Below are 21,643 nucleotides of genomic sequence, written 5' to 3' on the forward strand. Positions count from 1 at the left end.
TATTAGCTTATTATAAAGGGAAAGCAGCTTTCTGTTTCTCATTTACCCTTAATGGTTTTAATAATCTATATTATCAGCAGGGACCAGTCTGAGAGTCTGCTTAGTAGAAAAAGTCTGAAAAAGAGGAGGATCCTTAACAAGATGAATTGACACTGTGACTGGAACAAGGGACTCAAATATAGTGAGCCCACAATTGAAAAATTGCGATAGTAGGTTTTGTTCTGCTGTACACAGGATTGATGGTGGCCTAGTGGTAAGGAGTATGCTGCCAGCCCAAAGGCACACTGTTCAAATCCACCAGCTGCTTTGTGGGAGAAATAGGGGCAGTCTCTCCCTATGCACTTTACTGCTTCTGAATACCTACTATAGCGTCAGCTGTGGATCAGTTCCAGTTCAGTGGTACATAACAACAGAACAATGGTTTTAAAGACCTGAAACCCAAGCTCACAGGAGTCTAGGTGAAATGTAAGCAGGTGAGGCAGAAGACTCAGGGTGCAGGTTCCTGGACTTTGTCTGGTGTTCCAGCCGGTGGCGGTGGTGGCTGCTTCTTCTACTCGGGTGAACAGTGGCTTGGGCAGAGTTCACAGGATCCCTCCCACTTGTTCTGTTTCACTGCTCCTGTGTTCTCCGCTGGCCCCTCGGACACTGGCAGCAGCAGCAGCAGCAGCAATCAAGTTGGGCAGAAGCGGGCTTCCACGACATTTTAATACAATATTCACACAGCAGACAAGTTACATAAAACCCTATTTCACAGAACATAGTCCTGGACATTGGGCAGCGTATATGCGTATAAAGTGAGAGCCTGAATATGTGTAAGGCAGACGTGTCAGCAGAGAGTTCAAATGCAGTGAAATCTGGGAGCACTGGAAGCTGGTGGGGTTGTCTTGTGTTTCTGGATATCACAGCTTTTCCACCTTGGACAGGGTGCACATTAACACTTAACTCTAGTTTGATCCAGTGCAAAATATTTTTGTTTTCCTTTTTTGACAGGTACTTGCTTTACACAGCTTCCAGCTGTCTCAGGTTTCTCTGTATTTCCACTAAACGGGGAGCACTGGTGGCCCAGGGGTAAGAAGCTGTGCTGTAATCCAAAGACAGTTGGAAGAGCAGAAGAATAGGCAATTAACTGCCTCTGAACCCCCACCCCCCGGCCAGGGTCAGCTCTGATGATAACAACAACCACTAAAATAAGCAATAAAGTGGTAAATTGACACCTTATCAAAGGTGGAAAACTTCTGAAATCTGGAAAAACAAGGCAGTCCTGTCAAATTCCAGCTTTCCTTGTCCTACATTTTATTCCATACCTTCTACATAGACATACTACAACACTGCAGTTCTAGACGTACTACTATACGTCCTACACTTTATTAATAGTACTGTTTTTTTACCTTTTTGGCTGTAAATAATGCCGCAGAATATGTTGATGTACAAGTATCTGCATAAGGGAACTCTGGTGGCTCAGTGGGTATGGAGTGGTGCTGCCAGTGCAAAGGTACACAGTTCAAATCCCCCAGTTGTTATGTGAGAGCGAAATGGGCAATCTCCTCCTGTGTGATTTCCTGTCTCTAAAACCTGCTGGAGGGGAAGCGGTAGGTCGGTTTCAACTCCATAGTATACAACAAAACAAGTATCTGAGCTCTGCTTTGAACTTGGCATACCCAGGAGTAGAGGTAGTACACTTAGCATTTTGAAAACTGTCACACATTTTCCATTTCCACATCCTGGTAAGGAGCTTTGATTCCTTAGTGGTAAGGAGTTGCACTGCTAACCCAGAAGCTTGTGGTTCAAGTCCACCAGCTGCTTCTTTGGAGAAAGATGGACAGTATCCTCCCATGCAACTTACAGCCTCTGAAAACCCACTAGAGGCTCAGCTATGAGTTGGTTCCGACTCAAGAACACATAACAACAACTAGAAAATTTTAAGTTATATTGTTGTTGCTTGCTGTCAAATCAGAACCGACCCATAGGTGACCCTTCAGTGGGTTTTCAGAGGCACTTAATTGCATGAGAGGAGATATATGTGGCTCGTAGGTTGCGTAAGGTTCTCAAAAATATTATCTTCAAACTCACACCCCACACCTCTTTAACCTGAAGTTATCCCTCTAAAATTTAGGGTTTCTGACTCAGGCTAGATTTCAGAAGGTATGAACCACATCCATCGCCACCGAGTCGATTTTGATGGAAGAAAGCAGCTGCCTCATAGTGTTTTCAGAGCTGTAAATCTTCACACAAGTCAGCTGTCTGATATTTCTCCTGCAGAACAGCTGGTGGGGTTTAACCACCGATCTTTTCATTTTAAGCCAAGTGCTTAATCGCTGCACCACTGGAACTCTGTCAGAAGTTCTGTCAATAATAGGATACCATCTTTTTACCTCAAATTTTGTGACTGTGTATACTTAAGGCGATCCATACCCTCAGCTTTTCAAAGGAGTCTCTCTTTGAAAAGAAAACAGAAATCCTTACCAACTCATTACTAGCCCTTGTTATTCAGAAGTGGCTTTTTCCCAAGCATGCAAAACATTTTGGCTTGCCTACATCTAATTTGCTTTAGTTATTTCCTGAATAAAGCTGGCCATTTTTCAAGGTTGGGTGATTTGAAATGAATGCTGCTTTCCCCACACACAGCCCCCCAGTTCCTTAAACCCTTAAACCTTTGCTTATTTCTCTTATAACTTTTGGCTTGTTGTGCTCAAACAGTTGCCTCTTGAGACAAACGCGCTTGCGATTAGATCTTTTGCTGTATTTCTAATGTATCCATGTATGTAAACTAGGCATGAGTCTACTGCGAATTTTAATTTTATTTCTGTTTGAAAGACTACTTGCTAGTATTTTGGGGGCACGACTTTTGGAGGACCTGGTTGATGTAAATATTTAAATGCTTAGCTACTAAGCAAAAACTTGACAGTTTGAACTACCTGGAGATGCCTCACGACAGGCATATGTGATCACAGCCTTGGACACACACACACACGTGCACGCACACACACACACACACAAGGTCGCTAGGAATCAAATTGACTTGATGGTAACTCCTAGCAGCAGTAAATCTTTCTAAAACAGTAATAGCTAGATTTTCCTGATTGATGTAATTAGTAGTGTTCTGAGAATGTGAAAACTAACCCGGGATGTTCATAGTGTGCCCAAGTTTTGAAAGAATAGCAGTGTTAAAATGGAAACATTTTTGTTAGAAAATGCACAATGAAGAGTTCTTTGTAGAATTTTAGCATTTGAAGGACACAGTACACAATGTAGTTATAACAGAAATATTATTTGCTACTTGAAAAGTCTATGGAAAGATGACACTGCTTTCCTTAGTAACAGAGTCGGTTCCTTTTCTCTGGTTAAACCTTTAGAATGCTCTAAATTTTAACAATGTGCTTTGTAGTACAAATACTGAGTTATCCATATCCTTACTTTCTAGACTCAAACATGTCCTTTCCCCAACGTACCTGTTTTGCCAGATGGTAGGAATCCTTCAGATGGAAGGGAAGGTACTCTGCTCCAGTCTCTTGTTTATACCATCCAGGTGACACTGTCTGCAGATTTGAAGGAGCAGCAGAAATTATTTGCTCCTTGCCACACAAGAGAAGCAGAGCCAGATGTTGACTTACCTGCACGCTTCCTTCTCCCTTTTAAAGTGCTCAGCCCTCTCTGCGTATGGCTGAGCAGGTGTGGTGCTTGGCTCAAGGCCCTCCTCAGAATCTTCGTCCCTGCAGCGTGCCTCTTGGCTCCTGTGCCAGAGGACACCATTCTTGTAACTGCTTAATTGCTTGTGACTATCCCATTATTCTTGTAATGAAAAGTATTATTTCTTTTCACTTTCCCCCCTTTTATTATTATAAAGATGGACGTCAGGTAGTCTGACATTCTTGTTCAAACCCTACCTCTTCTGAGTAAAGGCTCTCTGTCCTCATAGTGCCGATTCCTCAGTCTGTCTTCATTTGTTGATTTTCTTCTTTATATCTCAGATCCTACATTAGTTTCATTGTCATTTGTGTATTGAAAAACTAATGTTTCATGCATAATATACGCATTGTTTTGTAAATCAGATTCATTCTATATGCCATTTGTATATATGATAAGTGTCATCAGCCATGCAAGAAATAACTGGCTGGTAATAGTAAGAGATTTTAAGTTTAGTTTTGGCGATTAGCAAATATGTAATGAGTAATTCAGATTTTCTTATAGTTACTCTTTATTAAAGAAAATACACATAAGAGTGTTATTCCTTAAATTCAGAAATGATATTTTAAGAAAGGCATGAGAATCAAAAGTCCTTAATAACAAAAACCTCTATTATAAGGTTGGGGCTGTTTAATAAACCCTTGCCATGTTTCTAAACCATTATTAATTATAATAATAAAATTTGTTCCAAATATTCAAGAAGTTGAATAGGTTAATTACAAACCAGAATTTTTTGGAGGAGGGAAAAATATATTAGCATTTAGATAGATCAAAACAAAATTTAAAAGCTGTTCTGGTAATTCTTTTCCAGAAATGTATACTTGTTCCTTTGTTTCTAAAGTTTTATTAGACAGTTTTCTCTTCATTAGCCATCAGAAGCATTTCAACATTGTTTGCTGCCCTTGGGGGTTACATGCTCAGTGGAACAAAATGATGTCTGGGCCTAGGGCCTTCCCCCAGGGTCAGTTGTAGATCCTACTGTAGAGATTAAATAGGGGTTTCATCATAGCATGATTTTCCAAAGCACATCACCAGACCTTTCTGCTGCACTCATTCAGCATTCCTTTGTCATTGGTGGATGCCATCTAGTTGATTCCAACTCATAGTGACCTCGGGAGATAAGGGTAGACCTGTCCCGTAGGATTTTCTTAGTTGTAGTCTTAGCCTCCAATCTTCTGCCTAACCACTGAGCACTCCACCACCATCAGGGCTCCTTGCTCATTGTCAAAACCACATGCAAATCTCCACAGACGAGTGACTGGTATGACGTCCCCTGGCCCAGGATCAACCCTGACAGTCCAGCGTGGAAAGCGAGAAAGCTACCACTGAACCTCCCTAAACTAGTTGCTGTCAAACTGGTTCTGTCTCATGGCTCGACCTCGTGTTCCAGAATAGACCTGCGCTCCACAGGGATTTCAGTGGCTGGTTCCAGGGCACTTGTGGTGGACTTGAACCTCTAGCCTTTGTGTTAGCAGCTGAGAGTATTAATTCTTTCCACAGGGAATTCATGTAATCATTAGTTATTAAATAATAGCTGTCTTTTCTATTACCCAAGCCACTTACAAATTATGCTAATAAATATTGCCAGCTTATCTCAAAACACTTGCTGGTGCTCATTTGAAATGTATACTTAGACCAGGAGGCAGTCACAAGAGCAAGGCAACACTGTATGGCTCAAAATCAAGAAAGTGTGTGCCAGGGCTGTATCCTTTCCCCATGCCTTTTCAATCTATATGCAGAACAGATCATTTCAGAGGCTGGACTTGATGAGGAGGAATGAGGCATCAGGATTGGATGAAGACTCATCAACAACCTGTGTTTTGCAGATGACACAACCTTGCTTGCCCGAGTTGAGGAGGAGCTGAAGCACTTGCTGTAAAAGGTCAAGAAGTGCATTCTCCAATATGGATTGTAGCTCAACATCAAGAAGACAAAGATTCTCACCACTGGGCCAGTTGGCAGCACCGGGATAGAAGGAGAAGAGATTGAGGTTGTTAACAATTTTAGCTTGTTTGGCTCCATGATTATAACTGTTAGCCCCAGCAGTCAGGCAATCAAAAGACAAGTTACATTGGGACAATCTGCTGTTAGGGACCTCTCGAGAGTGCTTATGAGCAGCAGTGTCATTCTGGAGTCTTACATGCACCTGATCCAGGCCATGGTCTTCTCAGTTACTTGCTATGTATATGAGAGCTGGACAGTGACTAAGGACGACAGAAGAATCAATGCCTTTGAGCTGCAGTGCTGGAGAAGAGTTGAATATAACATGGTCTGCCAAGGGAACAAACAGATTTATTCTGGAGAGGGTGAAACCAGGTTTGCCCCTTGGAGGCAAGGATTTTGAAGCTCTGTCTCACATACTTTGGGCATGTTGTTAGGAGGGACCAGTCCTTAGAGAGGGACATCATGCTTGGAAGGATGAAAGGTCAGCTCAGGAGAAGACAACCCCGGATGAGATGGATTGACATCGTGACTGTGGGAATGGGATTAGGTGTATTGGAGTCAGTGAGACTGGCTCAGGACTCAAAGCTGTTGATCATAGGATCACCGTGAGGAGTAGTAGTCAACTACATGGCACATAACAACAAACTTTAGGTACAGATGCCCACTGTGGTGGGGAGAAGAGTACAATTTGCCAAATAATTTGATTCCTTTTTCATCTTTTTTGGCCTTGTAACTGCAGGTAACTAATTAGACTTACCCTTTGTGAATCTCAGTTGCTCACTTGTAGTAAGGAGATAGTACTACTTAGGAAAGCTTTTATGAGCTGCAAAGCAGTTAAATTGGGAGCTCTTAACATAACTCCGTTTCAGAATTATACAGATCATACTAGTTGCTGTCAAGCTATGTTTGGCTTTTTATATTTTACAAAACCCCAGGTAATAGGAGATCCCAAGTAATAGTTTCAGAAATTCGTTAGGCTGTGAGAACATTAGAGTAATTAGTATGTAGAATAAATTCAAGCCACGGGTTTCAATGATTAAGGATACTACGGGTAGAATATTGAATGATTCAGGAAGCATTAAAAGAAGGTGGAAGGAGTAGACAATCATTGTACCAAAAAGAATTGGATGACATGGAAGAATATCAAGAAACAACATATGAGCAAGAGGCAGTGGTGATGAAGGAGGAAGTTCAGGCTGCTCTGAAGGACTTGGCAAAAAATAAAGCCCAGGAATTGATGGAATACCAATTGACATATTTCAGCAAACAGATTCTGCATGTGCTCACCAAGTTGTGCCAAGAAATCAGGAGGACAACTACTTGGCCAACTGACTGGAAGAGATCCATATTTATTCCCATTCCACAAAAAAGTGACCCGACAGAGTGTGGAAATTATCGAACATTATCACTAATATCACACACTAGCAAGGTCCTGATGAAGATTATCCAGGAAAGACTTGAACAGTGCATTGACAGAGAACTACCAGAAATACAAGCTGGGGTTAGAAGAGGTCTTGATACTAGGGATATTGCCAATGTCAGATGGATTTTGGCAGAAAGCAGAGAGTACCAGAAGAAGGTCTTATCTTTGTTTCCTTGACTATGCAAAGGCTTTTGACTGTGTGGATCACAACAAATTGTGGCTAACCTTGAGGAAAATGGGAATCTCAGAACACTTGATCGTGCTTATATGAAACCTATACTTGGACCAGAACAGAGCAAGGAAACACTGCGTGGTTCAGAATCAAAAAAGGAGTGTGTCAGGGATGCAGCCTGTCTTTGTCCCTTTTCAATCTGTATGCAGAACAGATCGTTCAGGAAGCACGGCTTTATGAGGAGGAGTGTGGCATCAAGATTGGAGGAAGACTCATTAACAACCTATGATATGCAGATGGCACAACCTTGCTTGCTAAAACTGAAGAAGACCTGAAGCACTTGCTGCAGTAGGTCAAAAACTGTAGTCTTCAATATGGATTGAAGCTCACCGTCAAGAAGACAAAGATTCTCACCACTGGGCCAATTGGCAGCACCATGATATAGATAGAGAAGAGATTGAGATTGTTAGCAGTTACAGCTTGCTTAACTCCACAATCAACATTCTTAAGACCTGCAATCAGGAAATCAAAAGACAAGTTACATTGGGAAAATCTGCTGTCATGGACCTCTCCAGAGTGCTGAAGAGCAACGATGTCAGTCTAGATACAAAGGTGCGCCTAGTCCAGGCCATGGTCTTCTCACTTACTTGTTATGCTTCAGAGATCTGGACAGTGACTAAGGATGACAGAAGAAGAATAAATGCTTTTGAGTTGTGGTGCTGGAAAAGAGTCTTAAACATAACATGGACTGCCAAGAAAACAAATAGTCTGTCTTGAAGAGGGTTAAAGCAAGTCTCTCCTTGGAGGCTAGGATTTTGAAACTCCATCTCACTTATTTTGGGTACATGGCCAGGAGAGATCAGTCCTTGGAGAAGGACATCATGCTTGGAAGGGTGGACGGACAGTGCAGGAGAGGAAGACGCAGTGACTGGGGTGTTGGGGGTTGGTGTGTCAGAATTAGTGAGACTGGCTCAGGACAGGGAAGGGTTCAGAGCTTCTGTACATAGGGTCACTATACAGCACAGTCGATTCAACATCACATAGCAACAATAACATACTATAAATGGTTGTTTTAATTTAAGCCTCTTGTTTAGAGTCAACAAGACCCTGGGGAGGACCTTTGTATTTAAAGTCGGTTGTTATATTTTGGAGGAACATTCTTAGTGGTACAGCACTCTTCTGTCAGTATGCTGTACTGAGGTAATCTGGGTTTGCTGTGATGCTGAACCTTGTGCCATTGGAGTGTCAAATACCATAACGGTTATCCATGGTGGATAGTATTTGGTGGAACTCCCAGTTTTAAGACAGGTTTGGAAGCAGTAGTGGCATCCACTTCCTAAACAACATACCTCCAGAAACTCTATGAATTTTTATAAATGTTGATAGTCAGTGATGGACCCCAAATGATTAAGTTGATCTCCCATCTGGAGGTTCGAATTTGTGTCTCCTCTCTCCTCCTTGGTTTCTCGTTTGTAATTCCCTTAGGCCAAGGATCTGGCTTCACATCTGTGTGTTCACAGAACTGTGACGTGTTTCTGCATTGTATAAATATTTGGTAATTGTGTAAGCATCATCTGCGGTGAAAGAAGTTTTAGCTGGTTTTTCATCAGTGTAGACACTGCTCACCTTGACATAAATATACCATGAGCTGCAAAAGGAACAAGGCTGTCCTAGAAGAGGGGCTCCTGAGGAATGTGAGATTTTTGTTTCACATACATGATATCTAGAGGGGCAAGTCCCTGGAAAAAGGCATGGTGCTTAAAAGAGGATCAGAAAAAAGACAGCGAGGTGGATTGACACAAGTTGGAACCCACCCCTAGCTGACCCTGCAGCAGGTTTGCAAGGCTGTCACGTGCATTAGAGGAAATGGTCCATCTTTCTCTTATGAAGTCACTGGTGGATTTGAACTGCCAGCGAGATGTGTCCTTAGAGTTAACAGCACAACTCCCTTCGGACAGACAGCTGTCCCCTGATATATACGATGACTAAAAAGCGTAAAGAATGATGGGGATAGCTTGGAATAAACCGAGTGTCCGAGTGATGTCACCAAAGAACTTAAAATCTGAGGAGGGAAAAAAGTGTATTATAAAGTGATTTGGTGGGAGGGAGAGTAGGGCAGAAAATAAGTATCAGTGAATGAATCAAAATTCAACCTTTCTGTAAACTTCCACTAAGATCACAATAAAAAGATTTTTTAAAAAGATTTGTCAAAGTTACACATAATCTGTGAAGAGTTCGGATGGCAAAGTAGTTAAGCGCTTGGCTGCCGAAAGGTTGGTGGTTCAAATCTACCAGTGGCTTTGCAGGAGAAAAGACCTGGCTGTCAGCTCCTGTCATGACTGGTTACAGCCTAGGAAATTCTCAGGGATAGCTCTGCTCTGTTCTGGAGGATTCCTGTGCACCACAATCAGCTGGACAGCGTGCAGCAGAAGCACACGTAATCCCTCGAATAAATAGTTTTTAGCAAAGTAATCAAAATTTACCTGTGTACACCTATTGTCTTTGTGTTTTTTTGACTCACAGTGACCCTGAAGCACAGGCAGAGCTACTTCATGGGGTTTCCCAGGTGAAATCTTAACTGCAAGCATCTTTTTCTCCTGCAGAGTAATTGGTTGGCTTGAACCATCAGCGTTTTGGTTACCAGTCAGGTGTTTTAATCACTGTCCTACCAGGACTCCCGAGGGACCACATGCTAGATGCTAAAGGAGCATTTTAATTTCTTTCAAATGTTCTCTGGGGTATTTCTAGGAGCCTTGATGGTACAGTGGATTAAGCTGTAGTCTGCTAACCAAAAGATCAGTGGTTTGAATTCTGTGGCAGGAAGATGTGACTGTGTACTACCATAGAGATTTACAGCCTTGGGAACCTGAAGGAGCCGTTTTCCTCCATCCTGCATAGGATTGCTGTGAGTTAGAGTACCCACTGCCATTGATTCATAGCCGCCCTTCCACGGAGTCCAGGGCTGTAAATCTTAACGGGAGGAGTTGCTGATCTTTCTCCTGGGGAGCAGCTAGCTAGGGGATTCTTAGCAGCCTGACACCTTGTTGGCATAATGTGATGAGTTGCCTCTCATAAAGTTGGCAGCTGCAATCCATCAGCCACCTTCCAGGAAAAAGATAGGCAGTTCCCTCCACTCTGGAGGGGCACAGAGGGCTGAACTTGACTCTGTGAAGGGCGGTAGGTCTGTGTTAAAGTGCATTTGGCAGCAGTGCATTTGGGTTTGGAGTCTTTTAATGAATGTCTCCGAATAGGTGGTAGTTTTTGCAGGATATTTCTTACCTACCATGTAAATGCTCAGAGTACTTACCAGAATCTCTTTTCTGTCTGTTTTTCAGGATTGGGACGGCTGCATTGGCAGTTCAGGTCGTGGGTAGTAATTGGCCCAAGCCCCACTATACTTTGCTGATCACCGGCCTGTGCCGTTTCCAGATCGTACAGGTCTTGAAAGAGAAGCCATATCCTGTTGCTGAAGTGGAGCAGTTGGACCGACTGGAGGACTTCCCCAGCGCCTCAAAAACGAAGGAGGAACTCGGGGAGCTCTCAGAGCAGTTTTACAAATACGCTGTCCAAGTGAGTTGCTTTTCTTATTCTATCTTAAACCCTTTTTAACTTAGTTCCTGTGCTTCCCTCAGAAATGGTGAATCTGTTGGGTGGTGTTTTAGGATAGCATAAGTTTAAATGATAAAGTCTCATAATAATACATTTTACTCTGCTTTTGTCAGGGATTGTACCAAAATAATATTAGTGAAACCATTCTAAAAAAGTTCCACTTTTTCTACCTAGAGCTTTTCTTTACAACTTTCTATGTGTCTATACAGTTATTAAACATAAATATTTATAATGTTAAAAAAGTAAAGCTCTACAGAGATGCTGTTTGGCCCATGCATGGTGATTACCTTGGAAGAGTCCTAAGCATCTAGTAGATTGACTTCAAAAATAGTTAAAACCCCCTTTGACTACTATAATAGTTAAGTTTCAAGATCAGTGAAAACACCCATTAGCTACTGTAAAACTGGAAAGCACATATTGGGCATGCATTAAGTATTTGACTCCTTAATTTGGTGGATTTTTTTTTACTCATTTTCTTGAGGAGAAAGCTCCTCTTTTACCTACCTACCTACCTCATTGTGTTTCTGACCTTATTGAAATATGTTGTAAAATGTAGTCTTGGCTGCTTTTCTGTTGTTATAATGTAGTAAATACAGCTGGCTGTATGACAAACATATAATGTCTTGATTATGAAATCAATATTTTCTAAAAAGCACAGCCTATTTGTGCAATGTGTCATTTGAAGTGACACTTCTAGTGTAGTGACCAACTGTAGAAAAGTAGCACATTTAGAGCTTCAGGGTCACTTGGAGAATTAGAATAATTGTATATACTATTTAGGAATGAAGGAAATAGGGGTGGGGAATAGAATTTCTTTTCCTTTTCGGGAGTAATGCTCCCTGGGTGTCTATGACTAACTTTATAGCTTATTTCATGTTTCTGTTTCTTTTTTTATAGAAATTTCTTGGACATAAAAATTTTATAATGACTGCATTTATATTTAGAGAAAAGCAAACCATCATAAATCTTAAAATAATACACCTAATTTTTCACTGGTTTTTGGTCCTGGTCTGTATTCTTTTTTTTTTTTTTTAATATCCCCAGGTAATTCTCATATTTACCATTTTTAATTAAGTACTTTTATTAAGTTGGGGTATCATCATAATAACATGTATCATTCCCCTCCCCTTTTTTTTTACTGTCCGCTTGATGTTTCTCTGCTGTTTTCTTACCGTCTCTCACTGACTTCAATAACCTCCTTTACTGATTGTCTATTTTCTTCTATCTCTAAGTAAGCCATTCTATTTACTGAGCCTTTAAAAAATGTTTTTGGGCATACCTCTTCCCAGGTGAACACCTGCAGTGGATACCAAGTCACTGCCATCAAGTCAGTTCCTGTTCATGGCAACCCGCTATTGGGTTCCTGAAGCTGTAAATCTTTGTTGGAGATGGCCCACCTGTCTCCTGCGAAGCACCTGGTGGATTTGAACCATCAGCCTTTCAGCTAGCAGCCCAACACATAACACTTTACACCACCAGGGCTCCTTACCAGATATAAAATCCATATTTCTTAGTCAAACACTAAGACCCTTCACAGCTGGATCTAGGTCTGTGGATTTTGCCTCAGTTTTAGTTACTCCTCCATGTGCTCCTGGTTTAACCACATTGCTCTTGCATGTCTTGGTGAATTTGCCTTCTGTTCTCTATAAGAAATGCTCCTCCTTCTCTGAATTTTCATGTTCTATTACATGCTTTTCCAACTTGTTTGGACTATTAATGCTGCTTTCTCTATGCCTCCGCAGTTCTTTATGTATATCTTCTAAAATTCAGGTTTCTTAGTTTTACATTAAGGCCTTTCATTGCTAGACCTTTTTCTTTTCAGTGTTGTCTGATACTCATAAACCTCTTTCCAAATTGAGTTTATCCTCACTTTAGCTGTTCTGTACTGAGCAGCATGTGGTGTCTGGCAGATAGAGTGCAGGGAGGGAGTGTTGCCTGTTTAACCTGCAGGCAGGCCCGGGGGCGATGACCTTGCGCCTCAGGAGGCGGCCTCCTGCTTGCCCTTTAATTTCATGTACATTTGCCCTTGCTCAGAAATGATGGACCCAATGCCTACTCAACTGCAAATTCCTCTTCTCAGTCACCTTCATTCAGTTCCTGCATATACAGCTTCAAAATAATTTTAAAAGGTTTGAGCTTCTCCTTGGCTTAAAGTAAGGATAAGTAAGAATTGTATCACCTGTTTTGACTTACATACGAATTCCCCTTACAGACTTCAAACCAGTTTAGGTGCACATTTAGTTCATAAACTACTGTTTGTGTTTTCTTAGCATGATTTGCTGGAGGCAACAGGCTGTAGATTTTATTAATTTTATTATTACTATTAGCATTATTATTATTATAAAGATCTCGTGGCCATTTAAAAAAAAAAGGCTGTTGAAGCAGGAACAGATGCTTTTGAAGCAATTTAAAATTCCCCTGCTGTCCAAGAATGTGATTCTGATTTTATAGGACTATAGCTCTGTGGTTGAAGGAAAAAGCTGGTTCTTAACCAGTTTGATATCCACTGCTGTACAGGATGGCTGTCTTCTTTGATGTGGTTCTCAGAGCCCATCGTAATGATTTTTGCATAAACTGTGGGTTGTATTTAAGATACACCATCCCAGGCATACCTACGAAACTTTGTGATAGTCTGTTTTACAGGGTTTTTTTAGGATTACAGTAATAGGAGTTTTTTTCTCTTTCTAGAGATGATTTTTGCTCAGTAAGTCAGTGTCCATTGTTTATGTGAACCTTAAGTGTGGCTCTAATACACTAGACATTAAAGCTCTGGCAGGGTCGAGTAGTATATATAATGCCTTTTTGCAAAAAGAACCCTACTTAGTAGAGAACTTGGCTTTGACTTCTTGTCTACAGTTCTTTAGACAAAACAAAGCTGCTTTGAACTTCCTTTTCTTTCTCTGCAAAGTAGAAGAGATAATGCCAACCATATTACAGATTTCTGCAGGAAAATAGGGGTTTCTTTTTATGAGTTTGAAATTCATTCCTTTGTAACCATACCACATTTGTTGGGTTTTGGGGGGTGGGTTTTTGGTTCTTGTTATGTGCAGTCCAACTGAAATCATTCATAGCTGACCCTCCATAAGGTTTTTCAGAGGCTACCAATCAATCACACAGGAGAAGATTGCCCGTCTTTACCTGTAGAGCTCGCTGTAGAGGTGGATGATAACTCCTTGCCTTTGGGTTGACGGTGAAACTCCTCACCCTTTAGGCCGTCAGACCTCCCTCTGTTGTTACTAGATTAACCTTATTTTTTTTTGTCCTTAAGACTTCTTTGCTTAGTCATTGGTTCTTGTGATTCACAAATCTGAGTCAGAGAGATAGATATTTATTATATACCATATGGTATTCAGTAGTAGTTCATTGTATTATTCTGATAAATTTTGAACTTTTTTTTTCAAAATTTTAAAGATAAAGCATAGATTTACAAAAGCTTGTAAATATTCAGCTGTGAGCCAGTTTTTAGTGTGAAACTTTTGAGACTTTTTTTCCTTTTTGTTCTGATTGACGTTTTGAATGAATGTCACTTTTCTCTTTGAGGCCTACATGCACAGTAATAAATATTCACAATGATCTTTTATTTCAGAAGAAGACTGATTCTCAAACACTTAACCTTTCTGTGAATCTGAAATTTGTGAAAATTCACAAATAATTTGCATATTTCAATAAAAGACTGTTTTTCCCTTCTAGTTGGTTGAAATGTTGGACATGTCTGTCCCTGCTGTTGCTAAATTGAGAAGTCTTTTAGATAGCCTTCCAAGGGAAGCGTTACCAGATATTCTGACATCAATTATCCGAACAAGCAACAAGGAGAAGCTCCAGGTACAGTGTTCCCTTCTTGAATGCCAAATCACTTTGTCACTTTTTTAAATTGGAGCGGGATAGCTCTGTTTATATTTTCATTCTCATGGACTTCTTTTCATTTTCTTCAGTTTCAATTTGAACTTGAATATGAGCAGTTAATAGCCTGTTCCACAGTCAATGCCGGCCTTGTTTTGACTGCCAGTATTGAACTTCCTAGTCGTCTTTTTTCATATATTATTATGCTAATCCCTGTGCAGTTCATCAAGTGAGGTCCATGTGTGAAGTCGCCACTTATGGTTTTTTTAAAAGGTTTTTGCAATGAATGAACCACTGATTGTACAAAATTCTTTTGTTCCCTCTCCAGCCCCATTTTTGTACCAATGTCATATTTCCTAACTACCATTCTTTCCTCTTTGTTTCTAAGTTTTGCATTTCAGTCACTAATTATGTGTAATGTATCTTGATTGTATGTTTAGTCCATTTCAGAGTGTACAAGTTGGTAGAAGTCCTCATTTACTTTGTCTTTGGCTTTAATAGTTGGTGCATATATTGGAATAATAGTTGTAGTAACAAATCTTCCTTATTGATGGTATCCTGTCACTTGCCGCACTGTACTTAGGGATAGATTTTTTTTTTTTAATTTTTTTTTTTCATATTGATTGTATCGTATCACTCATTGCATTGTACTTCAGGATGGATTTTCGTGTGTGTGCCAATTTTAATTACATCTTTATTTGAGACATTGCCTTTTCTATTTATAATAGAAAATAATAAAGTGCAATGTTACTGCCTTTCCCTATGCACATTCCATATTCAAGTATTGAGAATGCCCAGAAATTTAGTCTAGGAGTTTGAACATCAAAATTGCAGTGCGCTAAAAATTTGGGTCCTTCAAAAAAAATTTTTTTAAGTATTAAGATTGGCTTAGTCAACCTCTTCAGTGGTGGGTCCAGAAGAGGCACCACCAGATAGGGGAGCTCTATCCCCAGCGAAGCTGCTGGACATGCCTCCAGCACTCTGATACAGCCTGGTGGTGATGGGGTTACAGACCTTCTCCAGCTCCTTCTGCTGATGCTCAGATTCCTCCTTTTCTTCAGCCTGATTCTCATCGAGCCAGTTGGTCATTGGTCAAGGCTCTTCTGCTTGTCCTCATCATTGATCTTGCTTGAAGCTTTTCATCTTCAACTGTTGTTTTCTTATTAAATGCGTAAGACTCAAGGGAATTCTTAGAAGACACCTTATCTCTCTGCTTCTCATCTTCAATTTTGTATTCCTCAGCCTCCTGGACCATTCATTCCATGTCTTATTTACTCAAGCGGCCCTTGTCATTAGTGATACTAATCTCGTTTTCTTGCCCAGTATTTTTGTCTCTAACAGAAACATTTAGAATACCATTGGCATCAACATCAAAGGTGACTTCAATCTGAGGAACACCACAAGGTGCAGGTGGTATGCCAGTGAGTTCAGACTTGCCAAGTAGGTTGTTATCTTTAGTCATTTCATGCTCGCCCTCCTAGACCTGAATGAGTACACCAGGCTGGTTGTGTGAGTAGGTTGGACGGACTGCGTCCGCTTGGTAGAATGGTAGTAGTTTGCTTGATGAGGACAGTCATGACTCCAGTAGCAGTTTCAGTACCAAGGGAAAGTGGAGTGACATCCAGGAGTGGAAAAGCTTGAATATTTTCAAATTTGTCTCCAGAGGGAATGGCCACCTGGATAGCTGCACCATTGGCAACAGCTCTTGATGCTCTTGTTCAGTTCCTTTCCATTGAAGAAATCCTGAAGAAATTTCTGGATCTTAGGAATTCTGGTAGAACCACCCACCAAGGACTCTGTCATGGATCTGTGACTTGTCTACTCTGGCATCCCTCAGGGCTTTCCGTACAGAATCCAGAGTACCATGGAAGAGATCAGCATTCAGATCTTCAAAGTGGGCTCGGGTAATGGAAGGATTGAAGTTAATTCCCTCATATGGAGAATTAATCTCAGTACTAGCCTGGGTGCTGGAAGAAAGTGTGCTCTTTGCACACATACAGGCACTGACAGGCCTCTTATTTTCACTGATGTCTTTCTTATGATTGCACTTGAACTCTGTAGTGAAATAGTTGACTCTTCTGTTGTCAAAGTCTTCTCCACTTAAGTGGGTATCTCCAGCTGTAGATTTGACCTCAAATATTCCATCCTCAGCAGTGAGCATTGACACTTTAAAGTGTGCAAAGTCAAAGATCAGCCCGTTCCTTTCAGTGCCCACTTTTGTCAAAACCGTGAGCAGTAGCAGCAGCCATTTGCTCATTGACGATTTGGAGGGCATTGAGACCCGCAGTGGTTCCAGCATCTTTCGTAGCCTGGGCCTGAGAGCCATTGAAGTAGGCTGGTAGAGTGACAGCAGCATTGATAACAGTCTTCCCAAGGTAGGCTGTAATTTCCTTCATCTTTGTCAGATCGTAGATGACCCCTCCTCTGGATGAACACTTTTGGCCTCTCCTTTATATTCTACTTCGACCTGGGGCCTTCCTGCATTGTTCTCCACCTTGGAGAGTCATATCAGACTCCCCCAGAAGCATCGTCAAATCTTTGTCCAGTGAGACATTTGTCATTGAATACTGTGTTAGTGGGATGCATTGCAACTTGATGCTTTGCCACATTGCCAGTCAGTTGTTCGGTATCAGTAACTGAAACATATCTTGGTCCAGTTGCCTTGGTCATTTGCAGTGATCTCTACATTCCCATGCTGGAAGACCCACACACACAATGCCATCACAAACCCTTCGACATGGTTTCTAGAAAATAAAATCTGTGGTTTTAAAACAAAACTCATGCCTAGTTTGCCAATCATATTTGATTTCCATATAGTCTTACACCAGCCCTCCCACCATACCCTTGTCTGGAGAGCCAGGTTGGCAGCTCCAACCAGCCCTGCTGCAGTTCGAGTTACCATGCCAACGGCAGCTGAGTAAGCCAGGAGCATAATATAGGAGCAGAATATAGCAGGAGTGACCATCTGAGGCCCACAGCATCACTGAGCATGTGGCTTGGGTGCTGGCTCCTCCCGCCAGGATCTTTTTGATGATGAATGTGACACATGACACAATGGATGACAGAAGAGACTCTGAATATCGCACTAGAACCCTGAGATGCAAAAGTAATAAATCAGGAAGTTAAGGAACTTAAGAAGATTTCAAAAGGCAGTTCAGAAAAACAAAGCAAAATATTATCATAAAATAAATGTTCAAAGAGCTAGAGTTACAAAATCAAAAGGGATGAGCTCACTTGGCACTTCTGAAGCTGAAAACCAAATTCAAATCTCATGTTGCAACACTTAAAGTTACTATGGGCAGAATATTGAATGATCTAAGAAGCGTCAAAAGAAGATGGAAGAAGTATACAGTCACTGTATCAAAAAGAATTGGCTGACAGAACAATCTCAGAAAATAGTGTATGATCAAGAAGCAGTAGTGATAGAAGAGGAAAGTCAAGCTGCTCTGAAGAAATTGACGAAATAAAAGGCCGTAGGAATTGTGGAATACAGATTGATATAGTTTAACAAACAGTTGCTGCAATGGACATGCTCACCAGACTGTGCCAAGAAGTCTGGAGGACAGCTTTGTTTCCAGCTGACTGGAGGAGATGCATAATATTTATTCCTATTCCTGAAAGAGATGATACAACAAAATATGGAAATTATTGAAATATAGCACATGGAAGCAAACACTTGCTGAAGATTACCCAAAAACAACTGGAACAGGACATCAGCAGAGAACTACCAGAAATACAAGCTGGGTTTAGAAGAGGCCATAGTAATAGGGATATATCCTTGGCCAATGTCAGATGGATTTTGGCTGAAAGCAGAGAGTACCAAAAGAATGTCTATTTATGTTTCATTGACAATACTAAAGCATTTGACTACGTGACTAATATCTAGAGGAATGGGAATCCCAGAACATCTGATGGTGCTCATGCGAAACCACCCTATATTTAGGAGTATAAGTTTCACATAAGAAGCAGTCATCCACATGGTTCAAAATCAAGAAAGGAATGCATCAGAGAGGAGTTCTTTCTTCCCACCTTTTCAACCTATCTATAGAACAGATCCTTTGAGAGGCTAGATCCTATGAAGAAGAATGCAGCATTAGGACTGGAGGAGGACTCAACAACCTGAGTTATACAGATGACACAACTTTGCTTGTCAAAACTGAGGAGGACTTGAAAGATTTGCTGCACAAGGTCAAGGAGTATAGTGTTCAATATGGATTACATCTCAATATCAAGAAAACAAAGATTCTCACCACTGGGCCATTTGGCAGCATCATGATATAGATGGAGAAGAAATTGACATTGTTAACTGTTTTATCTTGGCTTGGGTCCACAGCACACTTGACACCAGCAGTCAGGAAATCTAAAGACAAATTGCTTTGGAAAAATCTGCTGTTAAGGACCTCTCCAGAGTGCTGAAGAGCAGCAGTGTCGGTCTAGAGACTAAGTTGTGCCTGATCCAAGCCATGGTCTTTTCATTTATTTGCTGTGCATCACAGAACTGGACAGTGATTAAGAATGACAGAAGAATCGATGCCTTTGAGTTGTGCTGGGGAAGAGGATTGAACTGCCAAGAGAACAGGTCTGTCCTGGAGTGGGTGACACCAACTTTCTTCTTGGAGGCAAGGATTGGAGAGCTGTCTCACCTACTTTGGGCATGTTGCCAGAAGGGACCAGTACTTGGAGAAGGATATCATACTTGAAAGGGTGGAGGGACAGGCAGGAGATGAAGACCGTGGAGGAAATGGATTGATACAGTGACTGTGGCAGGTGTGTCAGAGTTAGTAAGATTGCCTTAAGATGGGACAGGATTCAGAGCTATTGTTTGTAGTCATCTTGATGGTACATAACAAAAATGTAGATCACGATTGTCTGATTCAAAAGGACCAATACCAGCTCACTTATGCCTCAGATATTGGTCTGTATGTGTTTTTCATTTCATTTTTTACAGGCTCACTATTGATCTGTATGTGTTTCATTTCATTTTTTACAAGCTCACCTTATACCTAGGATATTGATCTGTATGTGTTTCATTTTGACAACTTTCAATTTTACTAAATTCATACTTTGTGAATTGTTAATGTTCCAGTTATTAATGGATGTTTGCATCCAACTCTTCTCATTTTGAGTCTTGCCATATCAGCAAATATTGATCCTTCTTCGGGTGAAAGCGTTACTACTTCCCTGTCCTGAGAATCTAATTTGAGGAGACTGCTCTTTCCCTGTTGCTTTTTTTTTTTCTTAGTGCCTCCCAAACTGAGGGGCTCATCTTCTGGTTCTGGAGCCAGCAGTGCTCTTCCACTTCATAGGGTTTTCAAAGGTCTGTTATTTCAGAAGTGGATGAAACAACTTGTTTTAAAACAAATCCACAAAAAGCAAAGTACATGCAGCCTTGAGTCTATCCCAGTGAAATTTAAAAACCACATTAATGATAGATTTGATGTTTTGAACACTATAATGACTGAAGACCAGATGAATTTTGAAAAGACATTAAGCAAATCATCCATGAAGAAAGAAAAAGGTCACTGCAAAGAAAAGGAAGAAAGGACGAACCAAAATAGATGTCAGAAGTGACTCTGAAACTAGCACTGGACGAAAAGAAGCTCAAACAAGAGGAAGGAGTACTAAGTAAGAGCTGACAGAAGATTTCAAAGGGCAACTTGAGAAGATAAAGCAAAGATATTACAATGAAATGTGCAAGTTGATAAGCAAAGAGGGATGAATATACTCAGCAGTTCTTAAGCTGAAAGAACTAATTCAAGCCTTGAGTGGCAACACTGAAGGACTCTGTGGACAAAATCTTGTGAATGATACAAGAAGGATCAAAAGAAGATGGAAAGAGTACACAGAGTCACTGTATCGAAAATAACTTGTGGACACTGAACTGTTCCAGAAAGTAGCATCATATCAGGAATCAATAGTACTGAAGAGGGAAGTCCAAGCTGCACTGAAGGCATTGGCAAAAAAATAACACAGGAGATAGTAAGGGATCGAATTCTAATTGAGGTATTTCGACAAACATATAGTTAGGGAACATACTTGCTAGTTCTGGACATGTTTGGTTGGTTGTTCCAAGAAATTACGAAGACAGCTCCCTGACCAACTGACTGGAAGAGATCTGTATTTTTCCCCATTTCAAAAAAAGATAATCCAACAGAGTGTGGAACTTGTCAAACAGTAACATTAATATCATGTGCAAGTAAAATCTTGTTGAAAATTACTAAGCAGCAGCTAAAGCAGTATATTGACAGGGAACTGTCGGAAATTCAAGCTAGATTCACAAAAGGCCATGCATGGCATTAGAGATAGCATTGCTGGTGTTAGATGGATCCTGGCTAAAAGCAAGAGGGTACCAGAAAGATATTTACCTCTCTTTTATTGATTATGCAAAGGCATTTGACTGTGTGGATCATAACAAATAATGGCAAACAATAAAATAATGGGGATCACAGAACACTTAATGGTGCCCATGTGGAACCTATACGTAGATCAGGAAGCTCCTGCCTGACCAGAACAAGGAGACATTGCATGATTTAAAATTGACAAAGGTGTCGGTCAGGATTATATCCTTTCTCCATATCTATTCAGTCTGTATCCTGAGCAAATTATTAAATAAGCTGGACTGTAGAAAAAATGTGGCATCAAGATTGGAGAAAGACCCATCTATAACCTGTGTTACACAGATGAGACAAGCTTGACTGGACAAAGTGAAGACGATTCATTGCAGAAGAGCAGAGGGTGCAACCTTCTAAATGGGTGTGATATCTCAACATCAAGAAATCAGTTCCTGGGGCCTTCTTTTTGCCAGTGTCTTCAATGCAGCTTGAGTTTCTTTCATCATTACCATTGATTATTCAGGATTTTATCCATAGAATCCTTCTGTATTGCAACCCTAGGCTTGAATTTGTTCTACAAGCGTATTCTTCCTTTTTTGTATTCTAACGCCAGCTCTTTGCACATTTTACTATATTACT

General features: G+C 40.8%; 1 protein-coding gene across 1 annotated transcript in view; it reads left to right on the forward strand.

Moving 5' to 3' along the window:
* Positions 1–21,643, forward strand: part of LONP2 (lon peptidase 2, peroxisomal) — an 80,420-nt gene that overhangs the window by 2,588 nt on the left and 56,189 nt on the right. The window contains exons 2-3 of the mRNA XM_006882502.1: positions 10,559–10,793; positions 14,523–14,654. Coding sequence (XP_006882564.1) covers positions 10,559–10,793; positions 14,523–14,654 — 367 coding nt within the window. The remainder of the gene's footprint in view (positions 1–10,558; positions 10,794–14,522; positions 14,655–21,643) is intronic.

Source organism: Elephantulus edwardii, unplaced genomic scaffold (genome assembly GCF_000299155.1).
Source record: "Elephantulus edwardii isolate Elephantulus edwardi_28Jun2011 unplaced genomic scaffold, EleEdw1.0 scaffold00021, whole genome shotgun sequence".
In the NCBI taxonomy this organism is placed as follows: domain Eukaryota; kingdom Metazoa; phylum Chordata; class Mammalia; order Macroscelidea; family Macroscelididae; genus Elephantulus; species Elephantulus edwardii.